At 43.9% G+C, this 17,861-nt stretch overlaps 1 protein-coding gene across 1 annotated transcript; it reads left to right on the forward strand.

The window, feature by feature from the left end:
* Window positions 1-1,082: 1,082 nt before the first annotated feature.
* Window positions 1,083-16,779, forward strand: tmem63c (transmembrane protein 63C; the record flags this gene model as incomplete). The annotated part of the gene is made up of 22 exons (XM_084569597.1): window positions 1,083-1,292; window positions 3,602-3,681; window positions 4,663-4,750; window positions 5,927-5,964; window positions 6,669-6,811; window positions 7,614-7,665; window positions 7,798-7,906; window positions 8,584-8,657; window positions 8,817-8,897; window positions 8,977-9,097; window positions 9,280-9,413; window positions 9,559-9,681; window positions 10,771-10,924; window positions 11,011-11,117; window positions 11,731-11,817; window positions 11,915-11,980; window positions 12,081-12,243; window positions 12,343-12,448; window positions 13,081-13,248; window positions 13,350-13,462; window positions 13,556-13,630; window positions 14,427-16,779. 22 exons carry the CDS (start codon window positions 1,083-1,085, stop codon window positions 14,655-14,657), a joined length of 2,523 nt encoding a protein of 840 aa, XP_084425723.1. The 3' UTR covers window positions 14,658-16,779.
* Between the last annotated feature and the right edge of the window lie 1,082 nt (window positions 16,780-17,861).

The following is a 17,861-nucleotide window of genomic DNA, read 5'->3' on the forward strand; positions in this document are numbered from 1 at the left end:
CCCGTTATCCAATCTGTTTGTCCCTTTTTATGTAACACCTCGACTTCCATTTGTCGGATAAATCAACAGACACTCATCAACTGCTGCTAATGGGCCGTGGTGCTAATTAGACTGATCCCTCAATGTGCTGTCATAATTTTAGAGTGCATTCAGAGGCACAGTGGTTCAGTGGTTAGCAGTGTCGCCTCACATTGCATGAGTTTGCATGTTCTTCCTGTGCCTTCATGGGTTCTCTCTGGGTGCTCCAGCTTTCTCCCACACAGTCCAAAGACATGCTTTTTAGGTTAATTGGCGATCCTAAATTGGCCACACAGCAATGTGTGTCATCCTAGTTTCACCATTTAAACTGCTAACACCACAACCGTCCTCACTGTCTCCATTAGCATGGAAGCCAGACCGACTTCACCGCCCACTAATTTGTGGTCTGGAGTCACTCCGTAGCAAACTGATTATGCTCTGGCAAATATCTGTCTGGTCAATCAAATAGCTTGGGTGTTTTTTTTTTTGCAGAGATGGACAGAAGAGTAACAGCGACATAGTCATCCACATCATTTGAACACTTTGGAGTTGAGTTTGTGTACAATAAAATGGTTCTGATTGGTTGTAAGGCTATCCAGTAGCGTGCAGAGGTATTTTATTGTTCTCTTTATGCCCCAAATATCCAAATGATGTGTTAAGAATTGAGTGTGGCTGCACCAGACTAAGTCTCAATTGAAATGCACTGAAAATATGTAAATGCATGCATGTACAGACTAAGTGTGCATTCAGCAGGTGGGTGCAAAGGAAAGAGAATCTATGTAACATTTGAGAGATTAAATAAACATTGTTTGATTAATAAAGATAGTTGAAAGCTTTTGATAAATATTTCTCTGTGATACAACTAATTATCCAGTTCACCGACTGTTCCAATAGTATTTTAGCTAAATGCTAAAGCAAAAAGTATTATTTTAATTTCAGTAATAACATTATTCAAAGCTGTATTTCTTATCATTTCAGAGTTTTAAGTCATGACATAGAGACATCAGTTGACTGGTCATGTCTGTCTTGTCTGTCTCTTCTCCCTCAGACATGTTCAAGTCCTGATGGCGCAGTCTGAGCTGTTTGTGACCCGAGCGCCGCTTGCGCAGGCGAGGCCTGTGGAGCTAGACGTTCTGGGCTTCCTGGAACCGTTCGGGGAGGAAAACAGCACGGCTGAGAGATGCTACCACTCGCACTCCCGCAGCAGCGTCCTCCAGGGTCTGCCGTTTGGCGGGGTGCCCACGGTCCTCGCCATCAACGTGGTGCTCTGGATGGTACGGACGCACACAATACACACAGCTTTACACTGTTAACTCTGGAGTAAACGTGATGAACGGACATTTGTTCTGAAATGTTCTTGTAATCCTACTTCCTTTAATGTTTAGTAATCAGCTGAATATTTCTTGTTTATCTGATGGGTCCACAGAAAGACATCAGTGATGGCTTCAAAATAAAATCTTCCAAAAGATAATAGTCTAGTCATAGAAAATTAAGGAAATAGTCCTTATCATTTTTGGTAGAAACTACTGATCCCTAAAAGTAAATGGCTGCTTAAAATATACTTGACTATCAGAATAATACATTATTTGATTTGTTAACAGTTCATCTCTAGTTAGAATCACGTATTTCCTCTTTAACAGGACACGTGTTGTCCATCTTTTACACTCCAAACCATCTCCTATATGTGTACACTGCTGCAGCTAATCGGCCTTGACAACAAGGTTTCTGAATATATCCAGAGCTGCCAACACCCTGTTCAGATATTATGAAGAGCTCTGATAGAAACAGACAGCAAGAGGTGGTCAAAGGGCTGTTCTTGTGAAGCTGTAGTAACTAATGGACACGCTGGCTCAAACACTTCAGTCCGTTGTTGATGATAATAAAGTGGCACAGCAGCGTCAGGCGTGTCGGACACCACACGTGGACACGGATCCAGGCGTTCTGTTGACGTGTCAACACGCACAAACCTGTATATGTTGGTAATTATTTGGATGACCTCACACTCTGGACTCTAACCTTCAGACTGAACTATGCCTTACCCTATAACTAACCTGAGTAGCTTAGATTTTATTTAGGAAATTTAACAAAATAACAAAATTGCTAAATGCTATATGATGCAAAGACAAATTTTTCATCTGCAAGTCAAACGTACCTCACGATTCGATGAAATAAATATAACTGGGAAAGTCACATAGAGTCCTGACAGAAAGAAAGTTGGGCTTCACCGTCCACCTGTCTCTCTGTGCTGAGCTGTATAAATCTAGATAATACATACAGTATATGTCCTTTCCTGGTGTGATTTGGATTTTTTTTAATTTAAATTAGGCCATCACCTTTCAAACAATGCTGAGTTTTTTCTTTTTCTGTTAATTATGTACAAGAAAACACCCCAAAACTTAAACTCATTATGTGCACGTTACAGTTATATTTGCGTTTCTGTTTTAACTTCCCCGTCTCTCAGCACAGTACTGTGTGTGCACTATTGACAAGCCTAGATGCATATTTTCCCTCTCGTGGTCCAGATAATAATAGGCTCGCATTTTCTACTTGTCAACCACCTCCGTTCCACTGTCAGGCCACGTCAAGCTTGATCTCTGCACCGATATCACTCTCGATCTGCCACCTCCATTTTTTAATTGGCTCATTTTTATCGCTGCCTGGTTGTCAAGCCAACACAGAGGGTTGAGTGCTGTCTCTTAATGACAAGCATGAGTCAAAGCGAGCTTCCCCCCCGAGGTGACGGGAGCACGCCTCTGCATCAATTCCATCATCATACAGAATAAATCATCTGTGGGACTTCAGGAGAGCATGCCCACGCATCGAGTCAGAGCAAAATAAACACAACAGGGAGGAGCTGGACACCGAGAAAACACGGAGACGACGGAGAGCTTCCTGTTTCAGAGAAAGGGTGTTTGGGTCCTGGCTCCTAATGTGCAATCATTATTCATCTACAGGTCTCAGTCAAGTTCACCTGATTGTCCGTGCATGGCTTTAGATCACTAAAGAATGAATCATTCAACATTTATATGGGGCCATTTTTCCCATTAACACGGCTGTCATTCCCACCCACTTAACCAAATGTCTTCCCACCTCAAATGAGGTGATGATTTAACGCTGCAATTAAAATCCGTCAGCACTTTTGCTCAATTTGCATTCGTCAACATTCATTCATCACGGTCCGGTCCTGCTCTATAGTACGTGGTTGAATAAGGAGCTTTTTCCTTTTATGGCTCATTGTGATGTCCGGCTTTCTCTCCATTATTCAGATTTATTCTTGCCTTTCGTTTTATTCACACTCATTCGTTCTCACTGCACATGTACCTCATGTGTGCATGCAGACCTGTGTTTGGCAGTTTCCAAGACAACCTTATACTAGCAGTACTAAAGACAGGAGATGGCTCGTTGTTGCTGCCTAGTTACGATCTATTGTGTCTGTTATGATTTATTTTTAGTATATTTTTAGAGGCAGGCTTCGGCTTTATATTCAAGCTGTATGGAGGTATTTGACCGAGGGCAGATGAGGACAGGGAGTGTGTGATCGCCAGGCCCTCGTGAAAAAATGTGCTCTTGTTCTGTGTTACAGTTTCTGCTGCTCATCTTTTCTTGTCTGAGGAAGGCGGCGTGGGACTACGGCCGCTTGGCTCTGCTGATGGAGAATGACAGGTAGATCCCTCACTCAGTGTTTTACAACCCCCCAAAAAAATCGGCTACGCTTTCTGGTCTGTGAGCAGCATGTCAACGTTTAAGATGGAGTAGTAATTCTCAGTGGAGTGAGTCCTGATGCAGCTGCTCCCTCTGCTGGCTGAAAATGGTACTTGGTATTACTGCAGGGAGCTTCTGCTGTCATTACCTTTGCTCCAGTGCTTTAATCATATTCTTTATATGTTCACAGTGAGCCAGAAACACTATATGTGCGGGCCAGACCTACACTTGTGGTTTAGAGTGTTTTATAACTGCCTATTAATGTATCTGCCTCCCTGTGGTGGATTTAATTCTGTAAAAATAGCTAACAGATATTTTTGAATAGGCCACATAAATGTGCATTATAGCAAGCTACTATTACCTGCCAAGGCTTAACACACATTTGTTGTGTTTGGCTACTTCTTATTGTGAGTTTTATATAGACAACAACCCAAATTGATTATTTAAAAACAAATCAAACATTTTGTAAGTTTCCTCTAATACCTTTAAGATTATGAGATGAGTCCAGGTGACAGTCTGCACGACTCTAGTTTTCTTCCACTCGACCTGAGTCTAATCTCCTGGGGGCGGCGGGCGTGATTAGTGCCGCCTGGCCGACGGTGGCTCCACAGCCCTCGAGGCCAGGCTGCATCCGTACGTTGTTGCCACGCGCTCCTCTCTCATCGTGATTCAATTACGTTACTTAATTTGACATGCTGTTGAGCCGTCAGTGGTGAAGCACACAGAGAGATTTCCACAAACTCAATCACAGCGCTCGTTTTATTAGGTTGGACCACATTGCACGTGTTTCATGTCTTCACCGTATATATGAATTGATTTAAGACGGGTGCCGCAGCAGTTACATTATGCGTGCGGTGTATGGCGTACTGAAATGGTCATGTCAGGCTGCAATCAGTGCGACGATCTTGCGATTTCTTTGTGTTTGTTATCTTCCCACATTAGTCTCACGTCCCTGTTTTACGGAGAACCAAGTGAGAAGGAGAAGTCTCCTTCAGAAGGCAGCCCCTCTGACTCTGAGACCAAGGACATGGTAAGTTTTTCATCAGCTCTTAGAATCATCAAAGCCTTTAATGACATTCTCAGATCAATTATAGGTGCAGGGTTGAGTTCATCGTATTCCCACATGGCTCACATTCTTTATTACTTTTATGTGAGTGTGCGTTTTAGCTCATTGATTTGATGAGAGCAGGTGAAATCTCTGCTCGTCAGCTTAGTATAAAGCGACTGCAGCTCTGGTTTTTACATTTTGTCAAACAATCTACTAGATGTAGACAAGTTCCAAATGTTGGTGACTATCAGACACAACCCAAAGAAGATGTTATTTCTTACTGAAGAAAGTAAACTGCCTTACAGTACTAGCTTTTTGTCGGTAGAAAATCCACCTGTAGTTTTGTCCACGGAGGAGCCGCAACAATTAAGACGTATTCATTTCGTGGCTCCGGCTTTCCTCCCGTCCCGCCTCCATGCTCTGCTCTGTGGCCTTGCCGCCCTCAGCTCCAATCCTGCAGCCAATCCTCTTCATACCACAGGATGGAAAATATTCCACTGTCTCTGCCTCTGCTGCTGACCCGTGCAGCTCGCCACACAGAATGCTGATGTGCACCTGAAACCAGGAAAGTGCACGTGCACATAGAAGCAGAGCATATACAAGCAATAAACGAACCTGCTCTGCGGTGGCTCTGCAATACATTGGCGACAGCCTGTGATATATAAGCATGTCTCAGGAAACACAGTTAGACAGTCTACCAGCCTTGTTTTAATTCATTTACAGTAAGGTGTCAACGTTAATTCGTTAGTGATGTATTCATGTCTGCTGCATGCTGAAATTTATTGCAGTCCTGTTGTCCGAGATGGCACTATGTCAAATGTTGTAAGAGGAAAGTTTGGATTATGACTCATCTGGACCGTCTGTGACTCCATGACACCTGTGTGACAGACTGAGCTCACTCCCTGCATGTTTATGACAGTGGAAGTCCAAGAGTCAGACTGGAGTCATTGGCCTGAGCCTACACACAGCTGAGGCTGCAGTAAACCGATTACAGCTCCAAGCCAGACCTATTAAATCTCCATCTCTGTGTCATTATTACTATGCAAATAGTGGATGGATGCATGCAGCCAGACGTGGTGTGTAAAGACTCACACGTATGTGTCATATATCTTTAATAAACAATTTATCGGCTGTTTTATGATTCTCCTCTCCCTCCAGGGCTTCTGCTCGTGGCTCGCATCTCTTTACCATATGAAGTGAGTAAAGGCAAAGTCCCTGTAATTATTTCATCCTTCTTTGATCTTCCATTCTTTCACTCGCCCTCTGTCTTCAAAGCTGAAGTCACCATCAAAATGTAAGGTCTCATGCTGTATCTCATTTAGCAGCAAAAACAAACGAGTCTGGGCTCGCGCGACCGCTGGTGCCGTGGTTTTTTCCCCGTCGAAAATTTGTGCCCGCTCGAGTCAGACTGCACACAACAGATTTAGACCTGTAAAAAAAGCAATTTGCAGGGTTACCATGGTTTCCATAGTATTATGGTGGAGTTTGGGCACTTCTGTTTTTAGCTCCCATACCAGTGGCTCACCCTGGGATCCCTGGGAAAACTGCAAACCCACCTCGCAAGTTCTCAATGTGTGGGCTTCCATGAGACCAGCTAGCGCTTCTTTTCTTCTTTTTCTTGCTTTTTCGTTTTTGTTTTTGTTCTATTTTATGACACTGGGTTTCCTGAACCTCCGGCCTGGTAACCGCAGCTTCAGACACCAAAGCAGCGGTGCCATCGTTTTACTTGCGATGAGGTAGAAGCTGTAGGCCCGTTTGTCCAGATCGCTCTGCTCTTATTATCATTGCATCTGCATGAGTGGAAATTTCATCACTGACACCCGGAGAACTATTTGCGACGTGAGATTGAAATACCAGGCATTTGGGTGACTGAAAATGTTCCCTCTTTCTGTTTGTGCAGGGATGAGGAGATCCGTAGCAAATGCGGCATCGACGCCGTCACATATCTGTCCTTCCAGCGCCACATCATCCTGCTCATGACAGTGGTTACCCTGCTATCTTTGGCCGTAATCCTGCCGGTCAACTTTTCCGGGAACCTCCTGGGTATTTTGGACCTGACATGATGGTCTAGCTAGCAAGGGGTATCCTTCACCTCAGGAGGCGCACATGGCCACACAGACACAGCCCCGTACATGAAACAGAAACCTTTAATCTATCTGTGGTCAAGTTTAAAAAAGAAACAATGTCTCGCAAAATTTAATTTAACTCAGAAGTTAATTTTAACCTAAACAGGTCTTACACTGCACTTCATTTAGAGGGAGTTGCTAGCATACCAGTGGCAAGTCATCAAACACTTCCCCGAGTGAAAATTTAGGAATTGAAAGTGCTTCATTTCCTTTTCAACATACACATGTAAGTGTCAGGGGCGGGATGGTGCACAAAACCGGCTGCTAAATAGCAGCAGAAATTGCTGTTGGCAGTTGTGGAAGTGTTGGGGGGAAAAAAAGTCATTCCACAACAGGATGGAGGCAGGAGCCATTATGGGGTCTCTGAGTAGCTGGGCTGCCCGCAAAAACTTTTTTTTATTACTGCTGGCTGTCATGATATAGACCAGTGTGTCACCCTAGTCATTAAATAAACCAACACCCGTTGACAGGCTGCCCTGGCAACAGCAAACAAAGAGTTCCCGAATTAAAACAGCCCAGATAGGCATCACTGTGATGTTCGGAATTAGTCTAAAATTCATTGAGAGATATTTTATTAAACTGGATGGAAAACATTCTCTCTGAATAGCTGCATTGCTTCATTTGGGCCTCGCCCTCTAGACCAGTGGGGAGGGGTTTCCTTTTAGCCATTATAGAAATTAAAATGTCTCGCTCTGTGTCCTGTTTCATTATTCCTACAGGAGACAGCCCTGAGAACTTTGGAAGAACAACGCTGGCTAATGTTAGCGCAAAGTAAGTCCAACACTGGCGGCATGGCATCAGATCTCATGAAACGTCCCAGAGCCTTTGAAAAAAGAAAAAAAGAAAAAGAAAAAAGAAAAGTGGGCTATCTATAATTGTTATATGTGTTCCTGTGCCTCAAAGGGACAGCTTTCTGTGGCTACACAGCATCCTCGCTCTGGTTTACTTCATCATCACGCTGCTGTGTATGGCTCACCACTCGATACGGCTGGAGTACAGAGAAGATGAGAAGGTCTGTCGGCATCACATCATCCTAGAACGAGGCCGTCTTTCTTTTCCACTGTAAAAATATCCATCGTATGTAGGATGTCTCCATTCTTCAAACCTAAAGGTCTCACTGTAGGAAAACAAGTCATTATCTCAAGGTTGGTTCTCAAGGTTGCCACTCTAGACATTAAAGATGGACTGGAGTGGCAGTTTCAGGTTGCGACAAGATATACAGGAAATGTGTTATTTAATCACAGGTGTTTTGATTTATTTTAAGAAATTAGGACCTTTGGAAAATAAGACACAGAAAATCTGGGCTGCAATAAGAGCAGTGCTCATCATAAACAAAATAGTTCCTTGATGGTTGTATTAGATAAAAAAGACTTTGTCTTATCCTGACAGTGTGAAAATTAATTGAAGATTTTATGTTAGTCCATTCAATAGTTAATGAACCTCAAGAATGTCACCAGAGTAAAAGTCAGATAGCACGTCCACAGAAGTGATCGCACTTCATCCTTACAACATGAAGCCTCACTGCAAATTTTATAGCAATCCATAAAACGGTTCACAACGAAGATGAACCTCATGGTGGCACTGTAGGAAAAGACAACCAGGCAATGCAATCTTTCTCCAACAAATTTCTGTAAAGTTGTGGACTGATACTAACATAACCAAACACGGTGGTTGTGTTACGTGTTACAGGTAGCCAGGACGCTGATGATCACATGCATACCCAGAGAGATCTCTGACCCCGGACTCATCACCAAACACTTCCAGTACACATGTTTTCTTCTCTATTTAATTGTTAAGTCAAGTTGAATCATCTCCGTGTGTTTGATTGCTGTTATCAGAGAGCTTCGGCTAGTTTCATTTAATGCACAACCTCGGTACATTGTAATTGTATTATAATTAACTTCCTTTCCTCTGCTCACTAGTGAGGCCTACCCCAGCTGCACTGTCACTGACATCCGTTTCTGCTTTGACGTCCACAAGCTGATGAGGCTGGACTTGGAGAGGTACGGTAGCTTTCACAGGCTGGAGCAACACAGTTTGGGATGATTAGACTCTTGACTGAGAGGTTGTTGTCTTTTTCAGGCGCAAGGCGATGAAGGGCAGGCTGTATTTTGCTACAAAGGCCCAAAAGGAGGGGAAGATCATGATCAAGACACATCCGTGTGCTCAGATATTCTGCTGCGATATATGCGGCTTTGAAAAGGCGAGTTTTGCCACCATTACTGGGATTTGTGCATTACTTTGTTTTTTAGTAGAGTTGCATCATAGTTGTGTACTGCACAGAAGCAGTGCAGCCACTGGATGGCACTGCAGTGCAATAGTCTAAGACCTTAAGAGTGGAAAGAGTAAAAGATGAACTGAATAATAAGTTTTATTTTGCTGCAGGTGGATGCAGAGCAGTACTACAGCGAATTAGAGGAGAAGCGGACGGATGAGTTCAACGCCGAGAAGAACCGCATCACCATGAAGAGGCTGGGTATCGCCTTTGTGACTTTCCGCGACGAGAGGATGACTGCTGTGTGAGTAAACAGCAGCGTGACATCGAGGTTTATGTGTCCTCTCATCATATAGACGCCGTCACAGCGGAGGGCGACCACAAAATTCCTGGTGTGACACGCTTGGGCGCTCGTGCAGCACTTTCAAGTGTCTTTCCTTGTTTTCCAGCATTGTGAAGGACTACGGTCGCGTGCACTGTCGCCGCAGACCCCAGCAGTCGAGCATCACTACTGTGGTGCAGTCGCACAAGTGGGGCGTCAGCTACGCACCTGCTCCCAGTGACATAATCTGGTGAGTACTGGTGACACTACTGGTACACTACAGTGGTGTTATGGTGCCCCTTTAAAGCTCAAGGAGCCCAATATTCCCTTGAAATTCCCCTATATTTACCAGATTATCAACATTATGCTTAATCCAGATAATAATTAAAGTTCCTTATTCACCTGTGATATATACTCCTTGATACTGAGTTACTGCACCAAGAAGCTGAGCGCACCCCAGGCAGGCAACTACTCAAACTCACACCAACAGTGCAAGAAATGTATTAAACTTTAAACTATAATGTATGTCATCTGACTGAGGGAGAAAACCCGAGCACCCTAGGGAAACCACACAGACACAGATTTTGAGTGTAATATCTAATTTTGCATGACTTGTGCATCATTTAGACACTTTCCCCTGTAATTAGGCCTGACTTTTTTGGTATCTTTGGAAACCTCGGGATTGAGACTAAACCAGAGTTCCATGGGTTTACATGTCCGTGCAGCATTAGCGTGTAGTAATGGGCCCGAAGCAGAGCGACTGTTTTAGAGAAACATCTATCAATATCTGCACGAGCATGGCTATTTCCTTTTTTATTCTTTCTACTTTCGAGACGTTTAAGATGCATCAGTCGGTTGCTGCCTGTGTGCAGACACCATCTAAAGCTCTTTCACAGTCCGCGATTGGATTAGCTTCAGTGCGTGTTTCCTATCTTGGAAAGCAAAAGCAGCAGTCGAAGGGAGATTATGTAACAAATGAGAGATGCATATGTATGGGAGATTAACCGAAGAGATGGTAGCGCTCACTGTGTGTGCTTCACGCCTCATTGGCTGCTGCGTGTTTGTGTGTCTGTATGAGCGTGTTTCAGAGCTAACTAGACTAGCGGAGCAGTCGTAGGCTGCGAGGCTGAACAGGGACTTTAGTTGCTTCCTTAAAACTGAGCGCTGAAGTATGTATATTCCAGCCTGCTCTTCAGTCCAGTGCAATGGAAACACGCTCGCCCCTTCCCTTAGAGCCGGCTATTTCAGGCATATGTCAATACGTAAAGTGCAATTATGTCAGAGGAGGGTAGTGCCTTAACTGTCGCGAACTGAGGCTCATTATTTCTCCCTTTACCAGGGAAAACCTGTCATTGTGCGGATCCCGGTGGTGGCTCCGCTGCGTCCTCCTCAACATCCTCCTCTTCCTCTTGCTCTTCTTCCTCACCACTCCCGCCATCATTGTCAACACCATGGACAAGTTCAACGTCACAAGGCCTGTGGAGAGTCTGAGGGTTAGAGTTTCAGAACTTCGGGACTTCAGTAGTTCATTTTCAGCCGCTTCAGTTTCATTAATTAACCGCTTTGTCGTCCGACACAGAATCCAGTCATTACCCAGTTCTTCCCAACCCTCCTGCTGTGGGCGTTCTCTGTGCTCCTGCCCTTCATCGTCTACTACTCCGCCTTCTTTGAGTCCCACTGGACCAGGTACTCACCAGCCATCGACTACCACTCTCCTCTGGTCCTTCGTCAAATGGACCCTTCATGTGTGGCTACTTGTCTTCCTCTCTGCGCTTTTCTTTTTTTTCATCTCAATTATTTTATTTTTTCTCCTCTTTCGCCCTCTTGCTCTTTTTACTCTCTCCCCTCTCTCCCTCCTTCTCTCTGCCACTGCCTCTCTGCACTGTTATTCTGGGCAGGTTGTCATAGAGATCTCTGTGTGAGGATAATGATATGCACAGTAGTCACCATGTGCCGATCCTGTGCGCATGGTGACTACTGTGCAGGAGGAGGAGCAGAACAACTGTGCATAAGGAGACGGCACCTATAAGCCTCCTTTCTTTACATAACCACCCCCCACAAACGTGTTGTGCAGGCGTGATGTGCGAAGGAGCGAATGCAAATCAGCCGTTTACTGGAGTGAGAAGTGTAGTTTGTGCTAATGAACGCTCCAGTAAATGTGGAGTCAGCTGATTTTTCATTACAGCGTTTCACTTAATGAATGTCTTATTCTGAAGGTCATGGTTTTGGTGTATTTTATAAGTAAACATGTATTTTCGTGATCTTGTTCTTATCCCTTAATATTCACTTAATGTCTCAGATCTGGTGAGAACCAAGTGACGATGCACAAGTGCTTTTTGCTTCTGGTCTTCATGGTCATCATCCTGCCCTCGCTTGGTCTGTCAAGGTACACTTGGACGCAAGACACGCACATGTTGTCTGCTTTAATACGCATTTTAATATGCTTAGAAGTGTCTTCTTTTTATATTTAACCCTTGCTGCAGTCTCGATCTCTTCTTCACCTGGCTCTTTGATGTCCACTTCCTGGATGAGAAGGAAGTCAAATTCCAGTAAGGTTATGGTTTTTGTTGGAATACAACGCACCAAGGGCCGTCTGAACTCTGAAAAGGCGTTTAAATAGCAGCCAAACTCTCTTCTTTGTTGGTGCAGGTGTGTGTTTCTTCCCGACAACGGTGCGTTTTTTGTCAACTACGTGATTACCTCCAGTCTGATCGGCACGTCCATGGAGCTGCTTCGCATCCCGGCTCTGACCGTGTACGCCTTCCGCCTCTGCTTTGCAAAGTCCCAGGCTGAGCGGATTCACGTCAAAAGGGTTAGCAGAGGCTTCACGTGACATTTTGATATTTAATTTGTAATGTCTAGTTTGAGTTAAACATTAAAAGGCTCTCTGTGTTTGTGTTTTTGTCTGCAGAGTCAGGCGTATGAGTTCCAGTTTGGCCTGGAGTACGCCTGGACCATGTGTATCTTTGCTGTCAGCATGACCTACAGCATCACATGTCCCATCATTACACCCTTCGGTGAGCGACGTACAATTACCCGCTTGTATCATCAGCTACCTCTTCTTCTAACCGTCGTTTCACCGCTGTCTGCATGCTATCTCATTTCCCCCCTTCGCCATGTATGTATGTGTCTGTCTGTGTGTGGGCTCTCTCTCTCTCTCCTCGTACTGTAACCTCACTCTCCTCTGCTGCCTGCCAGTCCGATGCAGTCTGTGTGAATTTGCTGCTGTAGTCCCAGACACCCAGACACAGCGAGCTGCGAGCCAGACGCCCACTCTGCTCCTGTCTCTGCCCAGAGCTCACCAAGCTTGTATTTACTCCTGCAGCCTGATCGTCAGTCCGAGCAGGCCTCTCTCAAACTCTGCTCCTCTGCGCATTTTCACCTGCGCTGACCTCTGCAGATCAGCATTTTAGCCTTACAGACGCGTCTCTGTGGCAGGACTGAGGCCAAAACACAGACCAACGACCAAAACATTCATTCATTCGTTTTCTGTAGGCATCAGTGCTAACCACCACACCACTGTGCCATCCATGACCACAACATAAATGTAAAAAATAAACAGTAACAGTAGATTTATTAAACCTGTGGCTTGATGTACACTAGAATTTTCATGCTGTCAGTGTGTGTTTGTTTTATTGTGTCCGTCTAGGTCTCCTCTATGTGATCCTGAAGCACATGGTCGACCGATACAACATCTACTATGCATACGTTCCCACCAAACTCAACCAGCGGATCCACCGAGCGGCCATCAGCCAGGTCATGGTGGCTCCCATCCTCTGCATGTTCTGGCTGCTCTTCTTCTCCGTGCTCAGATTAGGTGCTTCATCACAGACATTTCCATCCTGTTAAAGTTTCCAAAACTACTGTATCTACTGGCGTTATTGGTTGTGATTTTCGTGTTTCTCCTCACTCACGCAGGCTCGCTTCATCCCATCACCCTCTTCACCTTAGCGTCCCTGATCTCCTGCATTGCCTGTTACCTCTTCCGCTTGTGCCTTAGGAAGCAAGCAGACAAGTCCACAAGCTACCAGGTCAGCTCCGCTAAAAACTCACTGAGATCAAGTCGAGCTAAAGATGCGCTGAAGAACACTTTTACCTTTTAATCATCGCTTTCTTTGTTTCAGATGTCTGATCAGCCAGCAGAGGGGACGTTCACTGAGGCAGACAGGAGTACCGTAACATCCACCACCGCCTCCAGTGTACAGTATTTTATCTGTTAGCTATTAAAACACAGTTTATTGCATTATGTTGCAAAACTGAATCCCTTTTCAAAGACGTAACACAGCAGCCTCGGTTTAATATGTGCAGCAGTTGTATTAGGAGCTGTTGCTGAATTAGTTTTCCAGGCCGGGGTGTTCAAGCGCTGGTGGGAAACCGTAACATCTGAGATTAGAGAGCCAGCTGCTGGGCAGAGATGCGGTTATGAGCGATGGCGTCAGAGAGTGAACCCCAGAAGACAAGAAATATGCAAATATAAGAGTGATGATTTGGATTTAGTAGCTGGCTCAAGTTTTGGGTGAGCTTCAAAGCTCACTAATAAACTGTGGTATGTTTGGGAAAATAGTTTAGTTGAGTGTTAAGTTATACTGTTCACTGTGTGTTCTGCATTTATCAGAGACCCTTAATGAGTAGTTACTTAGCATATTATCTTTTGTGGTATATTTTCAACAATACAAACAACTTTTATGATTCTCCAAAGCGTATAATTGATATTGTCCCCGCATTATAATCTTAAAGTGGATCCATAATATGAGCATCCAGAATCATTAGTTTCTTACTATATTAACAAAGTGCAATGATGTGATGTTGCACCGGCTGTGTACAGTACAGTAATCATGGTACATATGCGCATATATGGATATCGACATCTTAAGTGTAGGGTGGAAAAACGTCCCTATATCTGAAGCTATACTTTCATCTCATATAGTCCCTGTGAACTAAGTGATTTACTGCGTGACACGATCGTAAACTAAATGTATGATCTGCCTCCCTCAGCTGTTTGTGGCGTCCGTGTTGCTGGAGCCAGAGCTGGCGTTGACTCCGATGCCCTCCCCAGCCCACCACAGCTATGGCGCCATGGCCAGCTCCCAGAGTTCAAGTCACGGGCCGGCAGATGAAGAGGAGGGCGAGGAAGGACACGCCCAGACCCGTGAGACTGAGCTCCAAGACCCCCCAGACCCCTACTGCTCCAGCACGCTTATGGACAGCCCTGTGGGCTTCCAGTAACGCCAAACTCATCGCCACGTGTCCTTCAGCTGGGGAACACAGATTACTAAATGCTGCGATGCTGCGTTTTCACCACTGACCTCAGGCTCCAACTTAGCTGCCTCAGACCCTGAGACTAGATTGCGCTTGTTAGAAAGGTATGAAGAACGTGAAGATGAGAGGAGCTTGGATCCATATAATCATCACAATAAAGCAGACAACAGATTGCCAAAACATCTTAAAGACACACCAGACTCGACAGAAGATCTCGTCCAACAACTACATGTACGAATTATTTCAGTTAAACAGTCAAATGCTCCACAACAAGGAATCTATCTTCTTCTATGGCTTCATTTGCAAATTAAAAAGGTGAAAAGTGAGGAGAGCGACCGGGGTGGAATTGCCTTTGGGTTGCTATCAGAGAAACTCTGTCCATGCTGTGCCACTTGGACATGAGCGGAGGTGAAAGATCCCATCAGAGTGGGTGGTGTGAGCAGGCTTGCCCCGGCAGACTGACAGAGTGGTCTGGGCACGGGTGATATCTGGTTCCTCCGCGGCAGTGCTCGGCGAGGCTGAGGGTGAGGGCAGCTAGTTGTGAAGCCATCTGCAGTGAGAGAGCAGACAGACGGAGGGTCGAATGTAACTCAGAGATGTACTGTAATATATGTACACTCTCACAAACAGAGGCACAAGCAGCTTGACTCAACCTGAAGCTTGTTGTAACTATTATCAATCTGAGGTCGCTATTTTTGCTACAGTATTTTTCGGTGTCATTGATGTTGTGCTTTGGGTTTGGCGGCCACCGAGGACTGGTGAAGGATTTGCAGAGCTGTCCCATCTTAATCCGAATCGATTCATTAAGTTGTTTTGTTCGTGTTCATGAGCCAACTGGATTTTTATTCATTCGTTTTAAACATGCACACAGATTAATACTACTCACATCTACAACTAACAAGAAGCTAGTCCGCATCCTGTTAGCTTAGCGTAGCACAAATTCGAAATGGGGGGGAAATAGCTGAGAAAAAGCTTGGTGCGGTAACTTTCTGGAGTGCTAAGCTACGTTAGCCGGCTGCTGGTACTAGCATCATATTTGTTTTTGACTCTCAAAAAGAAAGTCTTCTAAAAAAAAGTTGAAATGTTTCTTTAAGTTGTACATCCTGGACTTAAACCCTCTCAAAAATATGCCATTAGGTCTACTTTCACAACTAAGTTCGATATACTTACATACTTTAGTTGTGAAATAAAAAAATATACACACAGTATACAGTACATGTTGTTACCACTGTGGCTCAAAATCATATATTAATTTGTTTGGTGTTGGCCAAATATACCTGCGCTAAAATTACGTTTCAAATGCATTCAACAATCAAGTACTACCATTTCAGTTGCATTAATGTACTCTATCCTGTCTACTCCACTCTTGTGCATGTGCGTATGATGTATAAATGAACTAAATTCATCCATTTTCTGTGTGTTTGCCGCGTTTATCTATCTTTATTTTTATCTCCTTGTGGCGGGTGAAAGATTTTCTCATGAGACTGAATGTTAACCATTGATGTTAACTGATTGTGGTTTGTTACTCATGTCTTTAGCTGTGCCTTGAGGACCCCCACCCCCCTTTTATCATGTGACAATCCAGCATGGCCTGAAATATGCTGCATGGACTGAAAGCTAAGTGGAAGATGACCAAAAGATGAAAACACAACACAAAAACTCAACAGTCAGTTGTTGGCTCATTAGGAATATAGACAAACACGAGAGTCAGCTCCTTCCATTAGGATATTAATCATTTTCAGGCAAAATGATTAATAGAGAAGAGGTTCTGGTACAGGTTTATGACAACTGAGCAAACCTCATCTGTTCATGGAGACCAATCAACAGGATAAAATGCTCTGGATATAAGTGAATTTGAGTGAGAGTCCAAGGTCAAGAATGAACTGTCAAGCTCAACTGTGCGCTAACTTTGTGTCTTCACATCACGTCGGTTGTATCGCTTTTTAAACATGTTTTGTATCGTGGCCTCGTCGGTGCCTTGTTGTTGATTTCAATCAATATCTTTTCAGTTTCAGTCGCTGTATATTTTTTGATCATATAATATGTATTGCCAAGGTCTCTGTACAGGATAAAAAAATCTTTAAAAGTAATTGCCTTGTCTATGATTTGTCTTTGGGTGATCACAACACATTGATTAACACTGACAGCACTGCTGGCGATCGGTTCTTGGGCAGATTTGTTCAAAGCGAAACATATGAAAAAGCTTCTTGACATTCAGCACAGTGGATTTTAATCCGTTTTGTCTGAGAGAATGTAGTATAATAATATATGTGCTTTTATAAAATTGATGGCATATTATTTCATAAAACCAAATGTATTTTGTTTGGTTTTATAAGGAATCTAATTGTAATCCCTCATGCTGTATAAAACAGATGAATGCTGGCAGCAGAGAGAGTATGAAGTGGTCAGAGAATCATGAAGTAAAATCTATTTGGAAAAAAACAAACATCAAAGAGCATCTCAACATTTCTGTCTGTGGACTGCCAGCATGTCCCATGGGTTTCTCTTCCAGAAGCTTGTTTCACAGATCATTAAACATACTTTCCTTTGAAATGTACAAAATAAAACTTATTAGGTTATTCTTAGCTCTGATGGCCATGCAAAGAGGGATTGTCCATTTTCATGTGTAACTAGTTTATGGTATCCTGACATGTCTGTTCATGTGCAGTCAGCTTGGCCATCTGAGGTCTATTAGCTTTCCAGACGTGCCCACGTCCTCTTTGCTCGTGAAATGCTTTTATCATAAGACGATGATTTCAAATTTGAGCCTGCTGTAAATGTGGGTTGTTATATCTCCAGGAAGGCGGAGGCTGAGGGACAGGCTGCATTTAAGATTGATCTCTGTCAGGCTAACGATCTTTCATCTGTCACAAGTGAAGTGCTGTGATCTGAAATTAAAATTAATTCAGCCAATCCACTCATCTGGTGCCATGAACTCCTTGTCACTCTCCTCCGCCGTGGTCTGTTGAAAGGATTTTGAGAGTCAGTGAGTCAGACTTCATGTGGTAAATGGAAGTGCAAGAGCAAACATGATCCCTTCAGGGAATTATGTGCAAAGGATAGTTTGCATACAGTACAATGTTGTTCATGTGTTGAACTAATGTTAAAAATCACCATTTTAAAGGAAGATTGATACCACTCTCATGTACAGACATGACCAACAGAATGTGC

The sequence above is a fragment of the Chelon labrosus genome (assembly GCF_963514085.1).
Source record: "Chelon labrosus genome assembly, chromosome: 20".
In the NCBI taxonomy this organism is placed as follows: Eukaryota; Metazoa; Chordata; class Actinopteri; order Mugiliformes; family Mugilidae; genus Chelon; species Chelon labrosus.